This window comes from Patagioenas fasciata, chromosome 2 (assembly GCF_037038585.1).
Source record: "Patagioenas fasciata isolate bPatFas1 chromosome 2, bPatFas1.hap1, whole genome shotgun sequence".
NCBI classification, from domain to species: domain Eukaryota; kingdom Metazoa; phylum Chordata; class Aves; order Columbiformes; family Columbidae; genus Patagioenas; species Patagioenas fasciata.
This window is the reverse complement of record NC_092521.1, coordinates 63,575,345-63,595,377: the sequence shown is the minus strand read 5'-3', so window position 1 is coordinate 63,595,377 and position 20,033 is coordinate 63,575,345. Positions and strand designations below refer to the sequence as shown.

Genomic DNA, 20,033 nt, shown 5'->3' with positions numbered 1-20,033 from the left:
CATTGGGAGAAGCTACTTTTGTGGTACAAATACCCTTCTTTGTTGCTTACCAATACCCGTATTCAGTGACACAAAGAACAACTGTTGAAAAAAATATTAGTATGCAGATGCTCTGGTGTTTTGTTAATGCATTTAATTAAATACAATAGCTCTTTTGGTTGTTTTTCTTTTTCTTTTTCCATTCTTTTTTTGAATGGATTTGTATTATGGTATAGAATCTAAGCTTCGAGCTGCTATTTTAAATGTTTTCCAGTTTTAGAATGTGTCGTATATCCATGTTAGTTACTTTCTCTTTCATTCAATTAAGAAAATCATTTATGGGCTTTCTTAATTTCTAAGAAGTTTGAAAGTATCTTTTCAGGGAAACCAAAATCCTAAGGTTGCCAGCAAATATTTTCCTTTTCCCCACTGATGAGGTCTTCAGTGACAATTAGCATTGCTTAAATAATTGTATTCCCAAGAAATACTTTCAGAAGCTTTAACCAAACAACATTTTCTTGAAGTTCCCCAACATTTTCTAGGTAGTTTTCACAGAAGGAAAAAGAGTTGCAGAGCAGAACTGCGTATCATGTTTTTCTATGAAAAAATGCAGCAGACTGATTACAGCAAATTGTAACCTCAGTACGGTGGATGGTTGCAGAAGCCATTGTTTGGCTCATGTCGTTACTCCTAAAATTATTTCAGAATTATTTTCAGCCGGAGAAAAGGTGTCTTTAGTGCCCTGTGGGTGGGCGAAATCATCTGAAATGGCCGTGTCAAGTTTAAATTGCTCTGGTGAATCAGCGAAGTACTTGAGTCCAGAGTACTTTGAAAACATAGCAGGATGTGCCAGATCCCATCCCTCCCATGGCAACAAGAACCAAATCAAATGGGGATTTAATGAGGTAATTATAAGTCCCTAAAGGTAACATTTGAATAACCAAAACTTATTTCTGAAATGCTGAGTCCTGTTAACTCCAAAAAAAAAGTTTCTGACGCAGAGTGAGCATGTGGGAGGTGTCTGCTATGGAGGTTGCTTCTCAAGTAGTGACCTGCTGATGTTCTTGTGGTGTTCCTTGGGGATTACACATTGCTCAGTGGATGCAGTTTCCTTTAGAACAGTAGGAATAATGGTATAGAAAGATTTATGGAGGTTTTTGTAGGTCTGTCACTGACAGAAAGAGCTACCGGAGGCTAAGAGCTAAGTGTGCTGCAGCTGATTATTTTCAGGTACTTTACTGTGTGCGTCAGAACACAACCGTGGAGAAGACAGCAGACCACAGAGGTCTGTCTCGGCACCTTTCTCGGCTAAAAGCTTGTCAGTTTCTGATAATTCTTTTTGTCACTTCTCACAAGCACTAAATGCAAATTGGACAGTTTTGCTCCGGGCCTTCAGCATCAGAGCTAGGACATGGTACAACGAGTGCCAGGATCGTACATGGAGAAAAACTGTCATGGGAGGCCAAGGAGAAACTGCAGCTTTGTGTTCTCTACTTTTTTTGAAGTGAGGACAATTTAAATACAGGGGGGAAAAAAACCTCTCTCCTCATTACAGCTGTTTGACCGGTATTCAGGTTACAGTGAGGGGTTCCAAATGGGGACAAAACCTTCAGGTACAAGACCTCAGACATCGTGGAGGGGGAAGCTCAGTGCTGCTATGTCACTTTAATATTTTTTTCGTTGTTTTGGAGAAAAGTGGCACATTTGAGAGTTGCAGTCCTCAAGGGAAAGTACGGGAATTCTGATTCTTCAGACATCGTAACTGAAAGCCTGCTCATCAGTAAGCCTTCCACGTAAATAAAGTTAGTTGCAGTTGCGCTTCCTATTGATCTATTTACAAACTGGTTTAATTTAAAAAAAAAAAAGCCACCTAGAAGTACTGTGAATTTTGTGTGAGGACATCATCCCGGTTTCGGTTCCAAGATAGCTTAATGTTCTTAAAGGCTGGTAGAGAACATAGTTTCATTACAACTGCACATATTAACGGGTTTTGTATGAAATGAGCATCTCGGGGCAGGGAAAAAGAAAGCAGCATTGTTCCAGGGCTGTTTTTCACAGGCCTGCATTCATATCTCATCCTTGTTGTTTGCAGGAGAGGCAGATGTGAACCAGAACAATGGGACCTCCACGAAGAGCCCAGCGGTGACAGACCCCAAAGGCACAGCAGACCCGAAGAATGCCTGGCCCGAGGCCAACCCAGCTGACACGACCGGTCGCCCCCACTTGATCCGCCTCTTTTCCCGAGATGCCCCAGGGAGAGAAGACAACACCTTCAAAGATCGGCCCTCAGAGTCAGACGAGCTACAGACCATCCAAGAGGACAGTGCAGCAGCTTCAGAGAATTCGGATTTGATGGCTTCACAAAAACGCTCCTCTTTCCGGTACGGATCAAAAATGGCATCTGCGAGCACTACAGACCATGCCAGACATGGATCTCCACGGCACAGAGACTCGGGTCTACTTGACTCGCTGGGCAGATTCTTTGGAGGTGAAAGACACGTTCCCCGGCGGGGCTCGGGCAAGGTGAGCTCTGAGGAATAGAGAACTGCACAGCTACAGCAAAAATAACATACAATTAAAAAGGAAGGGTGGGACTAAAGGAAGGTGTAACTGCTATAATGCAAGAGTTGACCTAGCCAGCAAGACAGTACTTGCAGGGGTGTGATTTAATGCTTGGCTATAAACTGAAAACAACAACAAAAAAGGCATAGATCTGGGAAACAAGAGGAGCTATTCTGGGTAGTAACAAGGAGTATTAGAAATCCAGGTGGCTCTAGAAACATTACTGAGAGGAATTTTTATGAGCATTTAATGTGATGTAATTGTATTCATTTGTATGCTGTGCCATTTAGAGAAACTTCAGTCTGCTTTTGTGTGTTGTTCTTCACTATTTGCAAAACGGAGCTGGATGAGAGCACTAAATGCGAGACAATCTCTAGATAGTTTGGCACTGAGTGAGGGACAGACTTGGAAATAGCTGTTAGTAAAAGAACTGTGGCCAGATTCTCAGCCTGCTTGAGCAAGAGCATGTTTTAAGGTCAGTTGATATCATTGCTGAGGAGATGGCTTGACAGATATTATCCTGAATCCCAGATGTACAAAATAGTCCAGCTACTTTATTCTGGTGAGAAGTGAAGATTTATATTCCAGGCATTTCATATGAGAAGTTGTGTAACAAGCCATTTCTTCATTATTAGTTGAAAAACAAAGTATTGATGAAAGGATATTACTTGAATTCTTTCCTTTTCCGGGAGTAACTCACATCCTCTGATGCATTATGCAGGTGGTATGGTAGTTCACTATTGTTCAAGTGTCAAAGCTTAAGACATTTTCACTGTACCCTTTGCCATGGAAATGATAAGTGGAGTCTTGTGTTGGTGTGTTCACACACTACATGAGCATTTGAATGGAACTACTGTAGGGCTAGAAAACCTTTGTTTTAAAGGAACTTATTGTTTGATGTAGTTGTTCAAGTTGTGTGTTGCAAAAAGCAATGCTTAGAGTTGCTGACTGGGCTCAAATTTTCCAATAACCTGTGACAACCTTCGCTGTGTCTGTTCAGTAGTTCTAACCTGTGGCATTTGCTGGGATGGGTTAGACTGGCTGTCTCATTGTGTTGTACTGGGCATGATCCATCCTACCCTGTGGTCTGAAACTGATTTGTGATCACACGACGGCTGCAGGCTCTCCATGGAGTTCGCAGCTCTGCACTGGGAAGCACAATGTGTAATGTAGTCCTTCCTGAGGAGTTGTTGTAATGTATAGACCACTGGATGAAAAATACTCTAGAAACGTAAAACCAGAAGCTTCTCACACTTGGTAGCCAGTAGTAAGCAAGCTGTGTGTTTTGGTCTTCTTGTTTCTCGCCTTTCCAAACTGGGGCCTGTAACGCTCATGAGAAAGCTTTAGCAATTACGCAGTCATTTCTGTAAGTATTCGGTATTTAATGCTCATACATGCAACAGGCAGCTGCTGTGAGAATGAAGAAAACCACTTTCCTTACTGTTACTGCGAATATCAGAGACTGTTCCCAACATTGCTGTTGTCTGGAACCTGCTTGGCTAGCTCAACTCTTGCTGTTTTATTCATTTACTGTATTACTCGATGAAAAATGGTATGTTAAATACTCTTTGTACACCAAGGAAACAATACCAAAAACTTAGATTCTGCCTACAGAATATCCAGAGATATGTACATTCTTGCTTAGCAATAAATCAAACCAACTCACTTTTTAGTAGTGATGACTAAAAAATGGCTGCAAGTTGTACTAATTCTGTATTTTATCCTTTGGTGTAAACACGATTGCTATGATTCTCTACAGAGCTCTACATAACTATGTATGAGAGGACAGGATATTATTTGTTTCTCTCTGTTGCTGTTCAGTAAACTGCTCTTTTGAAGCACTTAAATGTCTGCAAAATGGTACAGAATTACAGACAATTCTAACATTTTTTTACTTGGCAGAAGTTTTTTTTTTGTTTTTTAACAAGAATTACATATAATGTTGCCGAGTCTTGACTTGCAGATCTCAGCTGGTGGCACAGGGAAGCTTTATTATCTTGGCAAAGATCAGGTGCATCATGACTGCCAGTGCCGAAGCATCTCAAGCCCTGTTTCACACAATAATATTGAGGCATAAAAATCTGCCCTAGGACGTGTGTCCTCTATCATAGGAGTGTGGAAAATACTGAGCAAGTGGCACAGACAATTGTTTCAACTATTATTTATTTAGACTTTGAATCAATGCCTTTTAGTTTCTTGTATCAAGGAAGGCTTGTGGTGTCATGTATTTATACCTGTGTATACAGAAGAAATCTAGGTGGTTAATAGTCTTATTTGTGCTTAAAACCTAAATAGTTGTCACTTGCTGAATTTTATAGAGTGTCGGAGTACTGATAGATGATGAAGATCCTCATGGATGAGTTGAAACAGGATAAAGTTCTTGGCAGTTTTCCAGATTCCACTAAGTAAACAGGACTTTTTGGTAAATAAGACACCAGGAAAAGCACCTAAAAGGCTGAATTTTAAAGGCTTGAAATTGAAAAGTCCCTAGAGCTGCACTGTTTATTTGCTTGCTCTTGCTTCTGATTAATTTTTGGAGCACTTCAAAGCAATTTTGCAGCTGCCTTTCTTGCAGTCTTCCTTTTTTAGCCAGCCCGTGCCCCGGTGGGAGCGCGTATCTCGCCCACCCACGCCAGCAAGCAATGGAATGCAAAGACAACACTTGCTCTTTGTACAGATTTAGGGCTGACATTCAAGGAAAACACATTAGAAATTCTTTGTGGAGGCATTTTCATCTCACAGCCATTGCTGAAAAGTACATTAATGAATAATATTCACTATTGTGTATGGAAAGGTGGGGTAGGAACAAAGCGGGGACTGTTTTGTGGCCTCCTTTACTCCCGTGGAGCAGGTTCTCCCATACCCTGGAATTCTGAAGTGAAAATAAGAGTGCGGGGGAATCCTATGGGAGGGAATAAAAATAGAAATACTGGAATGTACAGAAATACTCTTTCTCTTCTAAGGGGCAGCATTTCCCATTGTTTCCCACACCCCCTACCCCATCAATATTTTAGATAACTGAAACCAAATCAAAAACAGCTTGAATTTTGTACTTTAAGGACTTTTTTTTTTAAAAGGTAGAATATTGTTGTGCACAGCCTAAATCTAATTGTATTACAGAAGATTTTAAAAGAGTGACAGAAAGAAACTGTGGTGCAGACATTTTAAAAAGCATGCAAGACAGTAGTGTCACTATAAATTATTTCCTTTCTAATCTTTATAGAATATTTATCCAAACATTTGTAAAGCCTATAAGCAAGTTTGTTAAAATGATGAAATCTTTCTTGTGCCTCTGAGATACTAGCCTGTATTCAACCTCAGTATGTACCGAATGCTATTTTGTTTCTTTTATGCAGTCGTTAATGCTTTTGTCATTTTTTTGTTTATGATTTTTTTTTCCTATTGTACTAAGGTTATTGTGAAACGAGAACTTTTCTGTCCTGGTTTAACATCACTCATTAACTTACTAAACTTTAAACTACATTTGTGACACACATGCAACAACGCAAAATATTGTGAGTGACAGTAAATAATAGGCTGAGGCCAGACTTAGTGGAAGATTAAATCGGTGTTTCTTTTACATTTTGCTTCAGTTTTGTACACAATCTTGTAACGTTCTCCTGTTGCCTGTACAAATCCTTGCTCCTGTATTTCTGTCCTAATATACGTGTGTGTGGGTGCGAGGAAGGCGGGCACGGGGCTTTCCCTTCCTAAAGCCAAACACGAGGTGTGAGGAGCACTGGGCTTAAGTTCTGCTCAGGTTGAGCAGAACCGGGGTTTAGGGTCAGCGGTTCTGAAACAGCAGCTCCAAACCCACCCCAAAGTCAAGCAGCTGCTGTGAATGGGATCTACAACATGCACAGGCAACAAGTTCAGAACCACGGTTTTAAACAATGACATGTTCATCAGGATATCAAGGCGTCTTTCTTTTTGCACTTGTACTCTGTTCACATTTCTTGTGCGAGCTTTAATGTAGCGCTACAGCACCGCAAAGACGTTGGAAGTAGCTAAATCAGTGCTAGTCTGACTAGTATATGACGTGATTTAAGTTAATACTTACTGTGATTTTCATTTCCAACTCTTAGTTTTCAGGGAGTGGTATTGCTCATGATATACTGTTTTGTAAAACCTGGTGTGCAAGCAATACGCTTGTAAAAAAATAATTATATAGTTTATGGTGGTTGTAACAATAATTTTGTTTTTATCTTTTGCTTTATATGTGCTTTATGTATCCATTAAACTGTTGACATCACAAAACTGGCGTACTAATGATTTAATTTGTTTTAAATACTTTAATCCATTAACAGAAGTTGCAACAAACTACTTCATAGTACATCATGGGGTTTCAGATCATTAACAGAGGCTGTATATCCTTCTAGAAAATTCAGTTAAAGCAGCGTATTGGACAGAAATGAGTAAAACTTGCCTTCTGTAAGGAAATAACCGGGTTTTAAATAACTGAAGCTGCTGAATCTGCTGTTCTGGATTTATGAAAATCAAAATAGAATCTGGCCCCTCTTTTTCATAACAGGTAGTAATGAATGATGGAAGCCCTAAAAATAAATTTGTGTATAAGAACTGCCAGTTTGATTAAAGCTCATTTAGTTGTATGTTAGGCCTTGGAGCACTTTAGATTTGTCTATTTTAAATACAGTCATTTGTACAAAACACACAAGTAACAGCAGGTGAGTACTGCACAGCCCGTGATAAGTGAAAGGCTTAGGAGCTGACGTTACATAGGACTGATTTTTTGACATGTTCATTTAAGATACATATAACCATGCACATGTTATACACGTTGCTTAATAATTAGTACATTACTTAATGCACTGCAACTAATTATCTCTTGCATTTTGAAGGAAATTACTGCTTGAAGCAATTATTACAAACCCTAAGAGGAATCCTGAAGTCAGACCAGGTTAAATGCTCTGCAAGTGACGAGCAAACACTAACTTTAGGTGAGGCATTGCTGATGCTTTGTGCCCAGACTAACAGCAGATGCCTGGCAACGCTGCTTCAGAAATGGGACAAAGTAGTTGGGGCTCCACAATTTGTATTAGAAGTTGAAGAGAAAATGATGATTGGGTGGACAGGAAAAGCCCATGAGCTTCACTGCTTTTACTGTCATTTATATGGGATTTTTTGGGGCCTCTTAAATTCAGAAATGTATTTAGTAACGTGACCAGGATAAAATATTAATGAATCAACTGGAGCATTTTAAAGAGCACTGTTTCTAATCAGTCCACAGCAAAAGATAAGAATCATAGAATAGTTTGGGTTGGAAGGGACCTCCAAAGGTCATCTAGTCCAACCCTCCACTTCTGCTAGATCAGGTTGCTCAGAGCCCGGTCCAGCCTGGCCTTCAGTGTCTCCAGGGATGGGGCATCTACCACCTCTCTGGGCAACCTGTGCCAGTGTTTCACCACCCTTATTGTAATAAATTTTTTCCTCATGTCTAAGCCTGAATCTCTTCTCCTTTAGTTATATTTCTCCTTTTCATTAAACTTCTGTCAGTATCTTCCAGTTCAGTCTTGGCTAGGCTAGTTCTAGATTCTTCTGTCCACCTGTACAATATAATAATCCGTTTAAGAGGGAGCTAATAGGGTGTTCTGAATAAGAGTGACAAGAACCCCCTCTCGTGCTTGTTGAGGTTCCTGGACCGCAGTGCAGAGTGGTGGCCACTGGAGAGGCAGCCAGGGCAACTTTGGGCTCCTTTGGTGGGAACCGGCCTGGGCTGCTCTGCAGCAATTGACCTGATTTTCAACCACACAGTACCACAGCCCAGCTGAGCAGAAGGTCTTGACTGATTTTTTTGTTATGATCTACCCAGCGGGTGTTTGTTTAAACAACTGGGAGGAGCAAGCGGGAACCCCGAAAGTAACATACATAAGATCAAATGGATGTATTCAAAATTTAGCATATGGCTTTTTTCTACCTAACATTTTTTTTCTCATTGTGTTTATGTCAGATAGACCAAATTTAAAAGTAAGATATCCATTAAAATCTGTTATATTGGGTTTTTTTATCACATATATTAACTACTTGCAAATGAGGAACTGCATTATCATTAGTACTTTCCATCATAGAATGCTAAAATTACTGACTTTGTTCTTCAGCTCTTTTGAGACTGCAGAATGGTAAACACCACCCAACTGAAAACTGAGGCACAAGTTAAGGGTTTTATTCATGACCTTGTTTTGTACCTTCATCATCACACAAGTGCTGGCTTTCATTTTATGTATTGACGTAGAATATCTCTCCTTGTTTCTGAAATGGTCTCCAGTTGGTTAGACATGCTCGGTTACTCATTTTACTCTGAAGGTACGGGATTTCATTTCTGAGCTACACAAAAAACCTCCACTGCCCTTTTTGGGTACTTCTACTGAATTTCTTACAAAGCAGTTTAAAAAGTGGTCATGAAACATACTGAATTACGGCTGCAGACCCCAGATGGTCCTTGGCTCTGTTCTGCCTTTAGTTTGTGATGCGTTTACTCTTTCAGTTCTGACATACGATACAGTTAACGTGCCGTGGATCATGTACAAGCCCCCGGATTAGGGTGGGTCATTGTCCCCCCCAGTTTATACTGACTACATGATTGATAATTGTTCCTCAGAATGACAGTGTTTGCTTCAATAAATTACACTATTAACCATGCCATGTCTAATCATTTCCTAATACTAAACTCCCCTTGCTATTATACTTTCTCCATAAATTATGCTAACGTAGGCAATAATACTTTTAATAACCAAGAGTTTAGCTAATTTTCTTACCTATTAAAGGCAGAAAAGAAATAAAAATTGGGCCAGTCCCAAAATGAGAACTGATAAAACAGATTGTGAGTGAGTGGGTGTGTGCAACCTGTGACCTTAAACGCAAATTTCAAGAAATCAAGGTTGCAGTAATGTTTTTCTCTTGTTTATTTCTGGTCAGCTGCTGTAAAACCATAGTGTCCACCTGGTATTTATGGTTTTGTTTTCCAAGTAACTGTCATCTTGTTTAATGTATGAGCTTCTTACCTACATGAAAATACTAGGCAATGGGCTGCATTCAGATTTTACAAGTTTCTGCTTTCTTACTGATGGCTGTAACAACAACGTTACATTCTTTTGTCATAGCAGCACCAAGAGATGCATCTGCACCACCTCATTGATCATTGATCAATAGGCATTGATCATTGTGAATACTAATCTAGGACACCTTCCTTATCTTGGCCACGTAGTTTAGTCTGTAAGGCTGTGAAGTTTGTTGGTTGCAGAAGTTACCCTGGAAACTACCATGAGAATACTTACTAAGCAATATCGCTTTTCTGCTGGAGTGATCTCAGAAAAGCCCAAACCCAAAGCTTGGCGCTGGGTTTCCGTGGTGGGTAATTTCAACAAGACTTGACTTAATCTACATTGTCTGACTGATGCCAACTTGATAAAACAATACAAAGGACAATACTGAATATGCACCAGAGACTACGTCCAAGCAGATGAAGAACTTCTATCAAGAATAATATTTGCATAAAATGATTAGTGCTGGGCAGAAAAATGCTCCAGAAAAGCAAAGGTAAATAAAAGCATTGGGTTTTGGCCCTGAAATCATCTATCAAGCATCACAACAATGGAAAACATTGGACATGGAGAAAAACCCGGAAGGTATGCTAGCACCAGTTTCTCACTCAGGACCCACCATACAACAGAACTACTCTCCTGAACAACTGTCCTGATTCTTCTTTTTACTCCAGTAGTTCTTTGCTCTCACCTTCTACCTTGCGAACCCTAATCAAGGCACTAAGGAGCAAAAGGATCATGGAGAAATGTTGTTCTGGATTAATGATGATCACTTACCTCTCTTGGTGGTCAGTGTTCTCCACTGTTTCCTTCTTCATGCCGTCTTTCTTCTCATCTTCCTTGGGTTTCTCACTTTTCAGTCATCTCAGTTCTTTCCTCCCATGTTTTTCACTCTCATCTTTCTGCTAAGAATTCTTCCTCTTTCTGTTCATCACCTGTTTCTAGACAAATACTATATTAATGATCTCAGCACAACACTGGAAAGCAGAATCTCCTGGACTCCACATCTCTCTTCTCACCAATTTTGCTCTAACTTTAAGCAAGTAATTTCATTTCTGTCTTTATTTCCACAATAGTAAAAATTAACAGTACCACTACAAGGATGCGTGGTTCATCCTTTCTAAGGTGATCAGAAAAAGCCTTCTGAATTAGCTAATTAATTACATCACCATCAGACCAGCAGATGGGGAAAACGTCAGCATTCCCATTGCTTTTTGTAACAGATTCACTAAGTTTTAAACAGCCTGGAACAAAACACCATCACGAAGAGCAAATTGGTACCCGGGTTGTACATGAATAAAAAGGGAAGGAACGACAGCTGTATACCATGGCTCTGGTTCCGCAGTGCATGTTTGCAGTAGGTATCTTACTCTAGATCCTCGCATTACACATGCTATATATTTTATCATCACCGCCTGATGAAATGCTTGGTAGCAGCACAGGAAGGCTCTGATGCAGCATTGGCTACACCAAGGAACACAAACCCCATGTACAAAGCACCTCCAAATCTCAAAATGATGCAATTTCTGTATACAAGAACCTGTCGGATTTCCCAATTGCATCCAATAAATTTGGTTTTTTTAAAAAAATAGTTTATATATTCACTGAAAGGATGCATCTCAACTCCTGTTTGGAATACTGGTTTGAAATGGTACTAACTACAGAAATTCAGACCTGGGTAAGATTATCCTTATTTTTAGAGAGACTTTGGGTTCAGCCTCCATTGCAAAGCCTACAGAAAATCAGCTGAGTAGGTTACAAATTCCTTGTGGGTCTTTTACCTGCTCCTACCACAAACCATCAAGGACAGGGTTCATCACTCGGGGCCTAAAGGCTAATTTTAGTCTATGGGTATGGCTGTAAATTTCTTTGGGGTTTAAGCATTACATCCTGTAGGTTGTGGAACACTTTGGTGTTCTAAGGCAACCTGAAGTACTTGTCATATCTGGAGGAATTTGAAATTTGTAGATTTTTTTAATTATTTCTTTTAAATTCACAGAATCACAGAATGTTAGGGATGGGAAGGGACCTCGAAAGATCATCTAGTCCAGTCCCCCTGCCGGAGCAGGAACACCTAGATGAGGTTACACAGGAAGGCGTCCAGGCAGGTCTTGAATGCCTCCATTCAGTAGGTACCTTTTCTGAAGACAACCCATTGAAAACCATGAAATCCATTGAATTCATGAAAATGTCCATCGTTTTGGATTCTTACATCGAAAATGCTTATGTGGTTTGATTACATTGTAAATCACCTATTTCCAGATTTCATATGTATTTGGAGTTTGCCATTACAGAAGTGAAGTGGTGTTCTTTAGATCTTCGTTTCACATTCTAAAGCAAGCAACAAAACTACATAATGATATTGAAATGATTTGGAAAAACTGTAAGTTCAGTATTCCAAATCAAAAATATCTTAATAGTATTATGGTCACTAATGCATATCATCTACTGAGTGGGAATTAGAGCTTTAAATTTATATTTATTTGTATATGCAAACTTTAGTTATAAGCAATCCTCTTGTGGAAAATGCAAACTCTCAGTGAGAGCTTATTATATGCATTTAAAAGACCCTCTTAATGACACGAGTTGCAAGATCTAACACATCATGTTTATAGCTAGCAAAGTTAGATATGGATTTCATGGGATCTCATAATATCACTTTAAAGTATCTGCTACTGCTTAACCGTGTTTTTTGCACTTCTGCATCAAATCTGAAAACAAAATCAAGCAGGCCATGCAGAACACATAACTGCAAATGAAATTAATACCCCAAATCCTGCTACATCTCAAAAGTCAGATGCATGTATGGTCACAAACCTGGATTATCAAAGTCAATGTACAAACCAGAAGGGCTCGCTCCATTGATCACAAACCTCAAGATCCCTCTTCTCCAGGCTCCCATGGAGTCACCATACAGACAGTAACACCCCTTAACCCTCTCAAAGTGCCACAGAAAAGACCAGGAGACTTGGTGATGCCAGAGACTGGGGAGCAGATACCCAGGGATCTTCACCTGGATTCTTGCTACTGTGTCAGAGAAATGGCATGTTTTTTTTCCAACAGTTCTTTCAAAATATTAATACAGGTTGTGCCAGTAAATTTAACTACTTTGATGTGAAAGTACACGGGTAACACAGAGAATGCAATGGCAATGTATAGCTACTGTTAAGACGTAGAACACCTGTATGTTTTCTTTGGATTACGTTGAAACTTACTCTCTTTTTTCTTTTGTTTTAGTGGCCAAAATACATAAGGTAGGTGGCACAGTGAAATAATGCAACTTTCCTGTGCATCACCAGAAAGAGCTGCAAAGGATTCCAATATTGAATCCCTCCCTATTACAGAATAACTGTGGGTATTTTACATACATTTTAGAGTGTTCTTATTTGCATTATTAATCCTTCAAACTAATTGCACAGTGTCTGTGTCATTAGATCTCCCAGATTCTGCTTAAATGTCCAGCAATGGCAAACATTTTTCTAATAATTAAGATCATTCAGATCAAGGGATATTTCCTTTTTTGGCTTTTTTGAATGTACAAAGTCAACTTAGTAGGGAACATTTATTAAACAAAAAGTTAACTGGGAACAGTAAAAAACTCAGTGTTCTCTGTCCTGTTTTTTTTTGAAAGCCTGCTCATGATTACAAACTCTGCAGTTACTCTAAAAGTAATTATTTTTTAAGGGCATAACAGAGGCACCTCTGTTCTCAAATTCACAAACAGTACCCAAGGGCTCTGAATGCAAGATTATACTTTGCGAGTACATTTCATAATATAGAGATGTGGAAGCCAAGCTCGCTTTTTATGAGCAGCACTCTCAAGACTGAAATTCATGACAATGTCACAAGAGGTGTGGGGAGAGACCCATAACACAGAGAAACAAGTGTATGTCACCCCTTCCTAAAGCATCGGTTGCTCTGCTGTATTCCTAATAGCTTTTAAATAGGAGTATTATTTAAGGCCAAGCACTTACAGCATATTTAAAGATAAATGGTGGCCTTCCAAATGTCTTAGTGAAATGTGCTCTAGATAAGCTCATTCAAAAAAGCCCAATTATATAATAAAGCACCACACCTCAGTAGCAAATCGTAGCAGGATAAAGCAGTTTTCTCTTTCATTCAGCAAAGCATTGCCTGAACTCACTCAAATTTAAGTATTGACACTTATAGATACCAGTTAATACTCTTCTGAGGGAAATTATTTTCCTAAATCACATATGGGAACAATCTCAGAACAAACCCACTTGATTCCTGCCCCTCCCCATCTCCCCCTTAGGATTCCAAAAACTGAATGCAGGTGGAAAAGCAATTCCAACAGCTTATATATTAAAGGGAAATGTGTATTTGCCTGGCACAGATTTAGAATAATATGGAAGATTCTGACTGCAGATGAAGTTTGCTGATGATAATATGAAAAGAAAGTGCTTTATTTGTAACACTGGGAAAACCACTGTATTAAAGTCGCACAGAGCTATCACTAAAAATAGATTCAGATTTACTAATACCCGATAAGCTTTAAAAGGGGACCCAGTCAAAGCCTTTTGGCATGGCAGACAGACAGAAAGCTTGCATTTACTACACAATAACCTTTTCAATCAGCAAAATTTAACACCTAATCGTTGATCAGAACACTAAATTCAGGAAACTCAACCTCATCTAGATTTAAAAAGCCCTGTTATCCCAGCTTTCCTCTGTGCCTGGTGGCCATCCAGAGCCCACTGTGGAGCTGCAGGCTCCGCGCAATCAAATCCCATTTTGAAGTTTTCTGCTTCACGTGCCGCAATAGTTTTGCAGTTGGATGGCAACTGGTTCCTGCTGCGACAGATGGCCATTCGATCTGCAACACCCCGGTATCTGTCCTAAAGGCAAAGCAGTCAGCTGGTTTCAGAGGCAAAGCAACCCATCATTTGAATACAGATTAAAAAGACAAACGCATGGCTGAAGTAACTTATTCTAAACATGTGTCGATGCCTTTCTGGCTCCCACAGCCTAACCATGACAGCAGAGGATATTTTAACAACACTGAAACTAGGGACAAAGCAGGACCTGCTCCAGAAGTATAAGGAGGGCTGGCTGCCTGACACTATGGAAATTTCACAGAGCCAATAAAATTCAGAAATTCCTGTTTTTTAAACAGTAAACCTCTACATATCAGCATGAAAAAAAAAACCTGATACTGATAAATACCAGCTGAACTTCTCTGCATTGGCTCATTTCTTTCCTAAGGAAATTAATCTTATAAACAATATATCTGAATTTCACTTCTCCTCAGAATTACAGAACTTAAAAGACCACTCATGAAGATGGATCCTTCTGCCTCTTATTTCAGATGTTTCAACACAATATAAACCCATTTCATCCATGTAAGAGATCACAAGATCTGACACCACTCACTTAGAATTGAAACTTCCGTGTAGCAGCTTTGAGCAGTAACGCTAGATGGTTCCATGGGACCTTTCATTCAGGAGTCTTAGAACATGTAAATCTCTGCACAGCCACTTTCAGCAGTAACAGCTTGAGGCAGTCAGGGTCATTCTGAAAGTTACTGATGTCACGAGATTTCACTTGAAGTGCAAAAAGATTCTTCAAACTTTTGAAAGCCTGTGCTATAGATATTAACGTATTTGTCAAAAATCAGCAAACCCATCAGGAGTCCCAGTCCAACAATCAGAGTGAGCTTTTTCCCTGGCAAGTTGATCGTGTTTTTCTGTATGTGATGAAAGCAAAGTATATTTCAAAGAACTATTCATACTGTTCTACAGTTAAATGTTCATTCAGTTTGTACTCCTAGGGAAGTGCTTATGTGAGCTACTGTCTCACTATGGATCTCTATTCCATCCTCAGAAGCCAATGAAATTTTTTAGGATCCACATGATGTTTGTAAGATCATTGTACTTTCAGGGAATTCATTACACTAAGAGAAGCATTGTGGCACGATTGTTATTTTCATTCACTCCCACCTTCTCTGTTCCCCACTGAACCCAATTCAGCTCTGCTGCATTGAACGTGAAGCCTTGTGCCTCTCCACATGCAACGACGGGCACGTGTCTGTAATTTGGGTCAGTCCTTTATTAAACTCTGTACCAGTAACTACACCAAATTCTTTATAGCATTTTCACTGCAACAGATGCATCATGCTCTAAGCACCAGTCAAGCTATTCACTCTTCACAACGTGTTACTTTTGTTATTTATTTTACCTTTGCTTGCCGGACTGCTTTCTGTATTGCTCAGGAAACAGCACTGAAAATAGAAAGTATCGTCAGTCTCATTTGATTTCCCCATTCTAAAAAAAAAAGTTGCTCTTGCAGTTCATCACTGTTACAGGGTTTTGAGAACTGAGAATACACACAATCCATTCCTGCTCTCACATGGAGAATGACCCAACATCATTTTAAGTTTTTCTCCGTTTCAGGCTTCGTTTCTAAAGTTACATTTGATGATCCTGCTTATGAAAGAAGAACAATTACAAGGTTTCTGTTACCAGAACTTTCCAATAACAGCTATAATTCCACACTGGGCTGTGATGTTAAAAATATGTACATATATATATATATGCACGACATATGCCCATGTACATACTGTGTATTTGCCATTGTATTAAAAAAATTTTGCTTCACAGCGGTGACATCTTTAGATTGCCATCTCTGCAGACTTCTGAAGCATTTTTCTCTCCTCTTCCTCTTTCTTATTTTCATTCCTGGTGCAAATGCCTCTTCATTTCAAAGGGTTGCTGGTTCTCTTTCCATCCCAGCTGATGTGGCCATATCCCTGTTGTGCCTTTCAGGATATCCATGCAGCCAGGGCCAGCCACCACGTAGGGTCCATCCCCCAGAGATCTCAGCACGGCCGGCCTGGGGATGACAACCCCGTAGTCCACTTCTTCAAGAACATTGTAAGTTCTCCTCTCTTCTTGTTATGCACCCAAATGAAATATTTTCCTTAGGATCCCTTGGTAACCACATTCTCTCCAGTCATTAGCTATGATATGGAGCTTTGTGCTTGTATTGTGCCTTTGGGCTCATAATGCCATTCGATGCAAAAATAACCTGGAAACGCAAACAATATCAAAATGCTACAAAGAAGTGGAGAAGCCCTCCATTAGCACAGTCAAATTTCAACAACAATCATTGCAATTATACAGCTTCACCGTTTCCAAGTTTTGTCCTTGTGTCACCAGCACTGGCTGTATTTAGGCACATCTGTTTAAAAACAGACAAAAATCTAGTGTGTTCTAGGCAAAGCCTAAGACAGCAGAGGAGCTTCTCAGTGCAATTACCTGGATAATACTTAAAGGATATCCTAAGTTTACTCTCAAATATGAAATAGCTTATAATTTTGGATACCATTTGAAATCATAAGCAAAAGAACACAACATTTTTTCCCAATGATTTCATTTAAGACAACAGCAATTTGGCTCAAGCTCTGAAATTGGTTGCTTTTATACCAAGAAGGAGTTTTCACAGAAAATATCCAGGAAAGATGCAATTTCCTGATATTAAAATCCTGAGCACCGTGTAAATACATAATTAAATGTAATACTTTATTTAAAACACTGCACAGTGACTATGCAGGGAGACAGACTCCACATATTGCATTTGCCATACTTCTGATTTCACCTGTACAGGTACTCCCTACCAAATTTATTTTTCAGGGCTTTTCTTTTGAAACAGAAGTCTCAGTATTTTGATGTTTAAATGCTGAATAAAGAACCTCCAAAATATAAGGGTAGCCTTAACCAGGACAGAAGTATTTGAAGTATCACAGTCTTTCTTAATAACTACCTTCACAAATCAATTTTCCCAACGTTGATATACAAAAAAGTGAAAGTAACATGCTATCTGCTTGGAGCAGAACATGGCCATCATTTGATCTGAAGTGTAAGACTTACAATAGGTTTAAAAAAGAAATCCATCAACACTGAGATTTTATGATAAGAAAATTACCCATACTATGATTCATTTTTGAACTATCCTTTAACAATGGACATTCTGAAATATTCGTGTAGCAAGACAGAGAAGGATGAAATGAAACAATAACTGATGCATTTGGTGTACCAACTCATACATAACATGCAAAAAGCTTGAGAATTCCCTACATTTACTGTTGCCTTGCTTTCAAAAGTCTCTTGTGTTGGTTTTTAGGTCTCACCCCGTACACCTCCCCCAATGCAAGCAAAGGTAAGCGCTTTCAGAGGCTCACGCAACATCCAAGGTGTTTTGTGGGCTAATTTATACCTATTCAATTGCTAGCTTGATCCATTTTCTTTAATAGCATGAAGTTTAAATCTGGATTTATCATTGGGAATATTTAAGGAAAAGGGACTAAGACAAAGCCATGATTCTTTTCCTCATTTACTTGCTGCATGACATGGAACAAATTAAAGCCACCCATAGCGCTCTTTACATTCAATTTATGTTGTGATTGCTTTACGTAAGAAACTAATAACGGGTAATACTTTCAAACAAGCCTCACCCATCAGAAACTGTCTGATTTACTGAGCTCAGTTAGCTTCTAAAGTACATGATACCAATAAAACCATGGCTGGCAAAGTCAGTTCACACAGGATTTTGCCTTTTTTGTTCCACGGAATGGCAGTACACAGATTGTTGTTTTGAACTCCTGCCTCATTATCTGGCCAGTATTTCATTATTCCTACTGCACTTTCATCTTCTGTGTATGGTACACCCAGATGCTATGTTCCATAGTGATCATCATGTCATTGTTTCTGTCTTTTGCATGTCCAGGGAAGAGGATTATCCCTCACCAGATTTAGCTGGGTAGGTGATGAATGTGCTTTCAGTAACAGCATTTTATTTACCAGGCCAAAGCATATCTCGCTCCGTTGCCTCAAGCTGCTGCAGCAACATGATAATTTTGTTTTGTCTCAATTTTGCTATTTTGCTTCTCCTGTTGCACTTTTCTCCCTCTTCCTACAGCAGTTTAAGACGGTAATTTTGTTGCTTGCTCTTATCCAGCAACTTGACAGCCTTGCAGAGATAATTTCTTTTGCTTCAGCTCAAAGCGAGCAAAATCCACTGCATGGCAAAGCTCTCTTCCCTTAAAGGCTTCTGGAAGACTCATCTGCTGCATTTTTCTTTTCCTGGGAAGGACAAAAATGGGAGGGAGGGCCGGGACAAGATGGGTGCTTATTCCACAGTTCCAATTGCTCTTATACAGCAAAGTCTGCAAAACTAACATTGTCACTAATTCAAGTATTTTGTCCCACCTGTCCTTGCAACCCCTTTCAGTAAGAAGTAATCTGTCTGAACAATTACTAGACATGGGTATCATCTCACAACTGATTAAATTCTACTTCTCTACCACAGGTTTGATTTTATGAGAGATGGACATGTAAATCACTTGCATTTTAAGACAAAATATTAAAGACTTCAAGCCATTAAACTTTTCTTTCACTATCTGAAGAACACAAATTAGTTGATGTCTTTGACATCTTAAAATGTTTCCCTTTCATGAGTTCTAAGTTTTGTCCTGCAGGTTAATCTTCCAGGTATCCATTTTTTTAATTCATTCCTCTTTTACAGATTGGTGCTTCCCTCACCTTTGAGTATATTCAGATAATTTCCCAACGTTTTCCTTCATCCTTGCTTATTAAGATCATTATATTCCAATGCCTTGAAATTTGAGTATTACGTTTCAGTGATTGGAAACAAAGCTTACAACATGCATTTGATGATTAGAATGCAATAATTTGCAATATATATGAAAATTTTTCTTTGCAGGGTGGTGAAGGACACAAACCAGGATATGGAGGAAGCGGAAAATTCTATGAGCATAAATCTGCTCACAAGGGACATAAGGGATCCTATCATGAGGGACAGGGCACTCTTTCCAAAATCTTTAAACTGGTAAAGTAGAATTTAACTTACTCTAAATACAAAAAAATTTGAGTTCAGAAAAAAGAGAAGCCAAAGCTCTCCAGAAGCTTCCATGTTTGAAACAACCCCATTTCCTTAGACATTCTGAAAGAACTAGATCTGCATGGAGAAACCAGAAGGTTATTTCATGGCCTAGTAACTACTTACATGACAGGAAGCAAAAGTAAAAATACACAGTGAGCTGGCATCAGGAAAGCAGGTAAGTCCACATAGTCCCACAAAGACCTGCACCAGGATCTGTGGTGTTCCTCAACTCACAAATGACCTGGAACACAGAAGATGAATGAGGTTGCACAGCTTTGCTGCTGCTAAATTAATTAGAATAGTGAAAATGGAAGCAAACTGATAAGCTGCAGAATGGCAGGACAGAGCAGGGCTGGACATACATTTGGTTGAGATGCAAACAACAACCTGACGAGTCCCTGCTTGTTCCCACCCCATGTGGGAGATGTTCTGCAATATGTCAGTACAGTGAGTTGTGACACCACATAGTCAGGGAAATGAGAAAACTGCATTATGAAAAATAAACGTGGGAAG

The 20,033-nt window shown here is 39.3% G+C and overlaps 1 protein-coding gene across 9 annotated transcripts in view; it reads left to right on the top strand.

Moving 5' to 3' along the window:
- Positions 1–20,033, top strand: part of MBP (myelin basic protein) — a 115,321-nt gene that overhangs the window by 92,441 nt on the left and 2,847 nt on the right. For 8 of the 9 annotated variants that reach the window (XM_065831425.2, XM_065831423.2, XM_065831424.2 and 5 more), the window contains exons 4-8: positions 2,072–2,502; positions 16,385–16,492; positions 17,742–17,777; positions 18,345–18,377; positions 19,341–19,466. In XM_065831425.2, coding sequence (XP_065687497.1) covers positions 2,072–2,502; positions 16,385–16,492; positions 17,742–17,777; positions 18,345–18,377; positions 19,341–19,466 — 734 coding nt within the window. The remainder of the gene's footprint in view (positions 1–2,071; positions 2,503–16,384; positions 16,493–17,741; positions 17,778–18,344; positions 18,378–19,340; positions 19,467–20,033) is intronic. The other variant, XM_065831427.2, reaches the window with a different exon arrangement.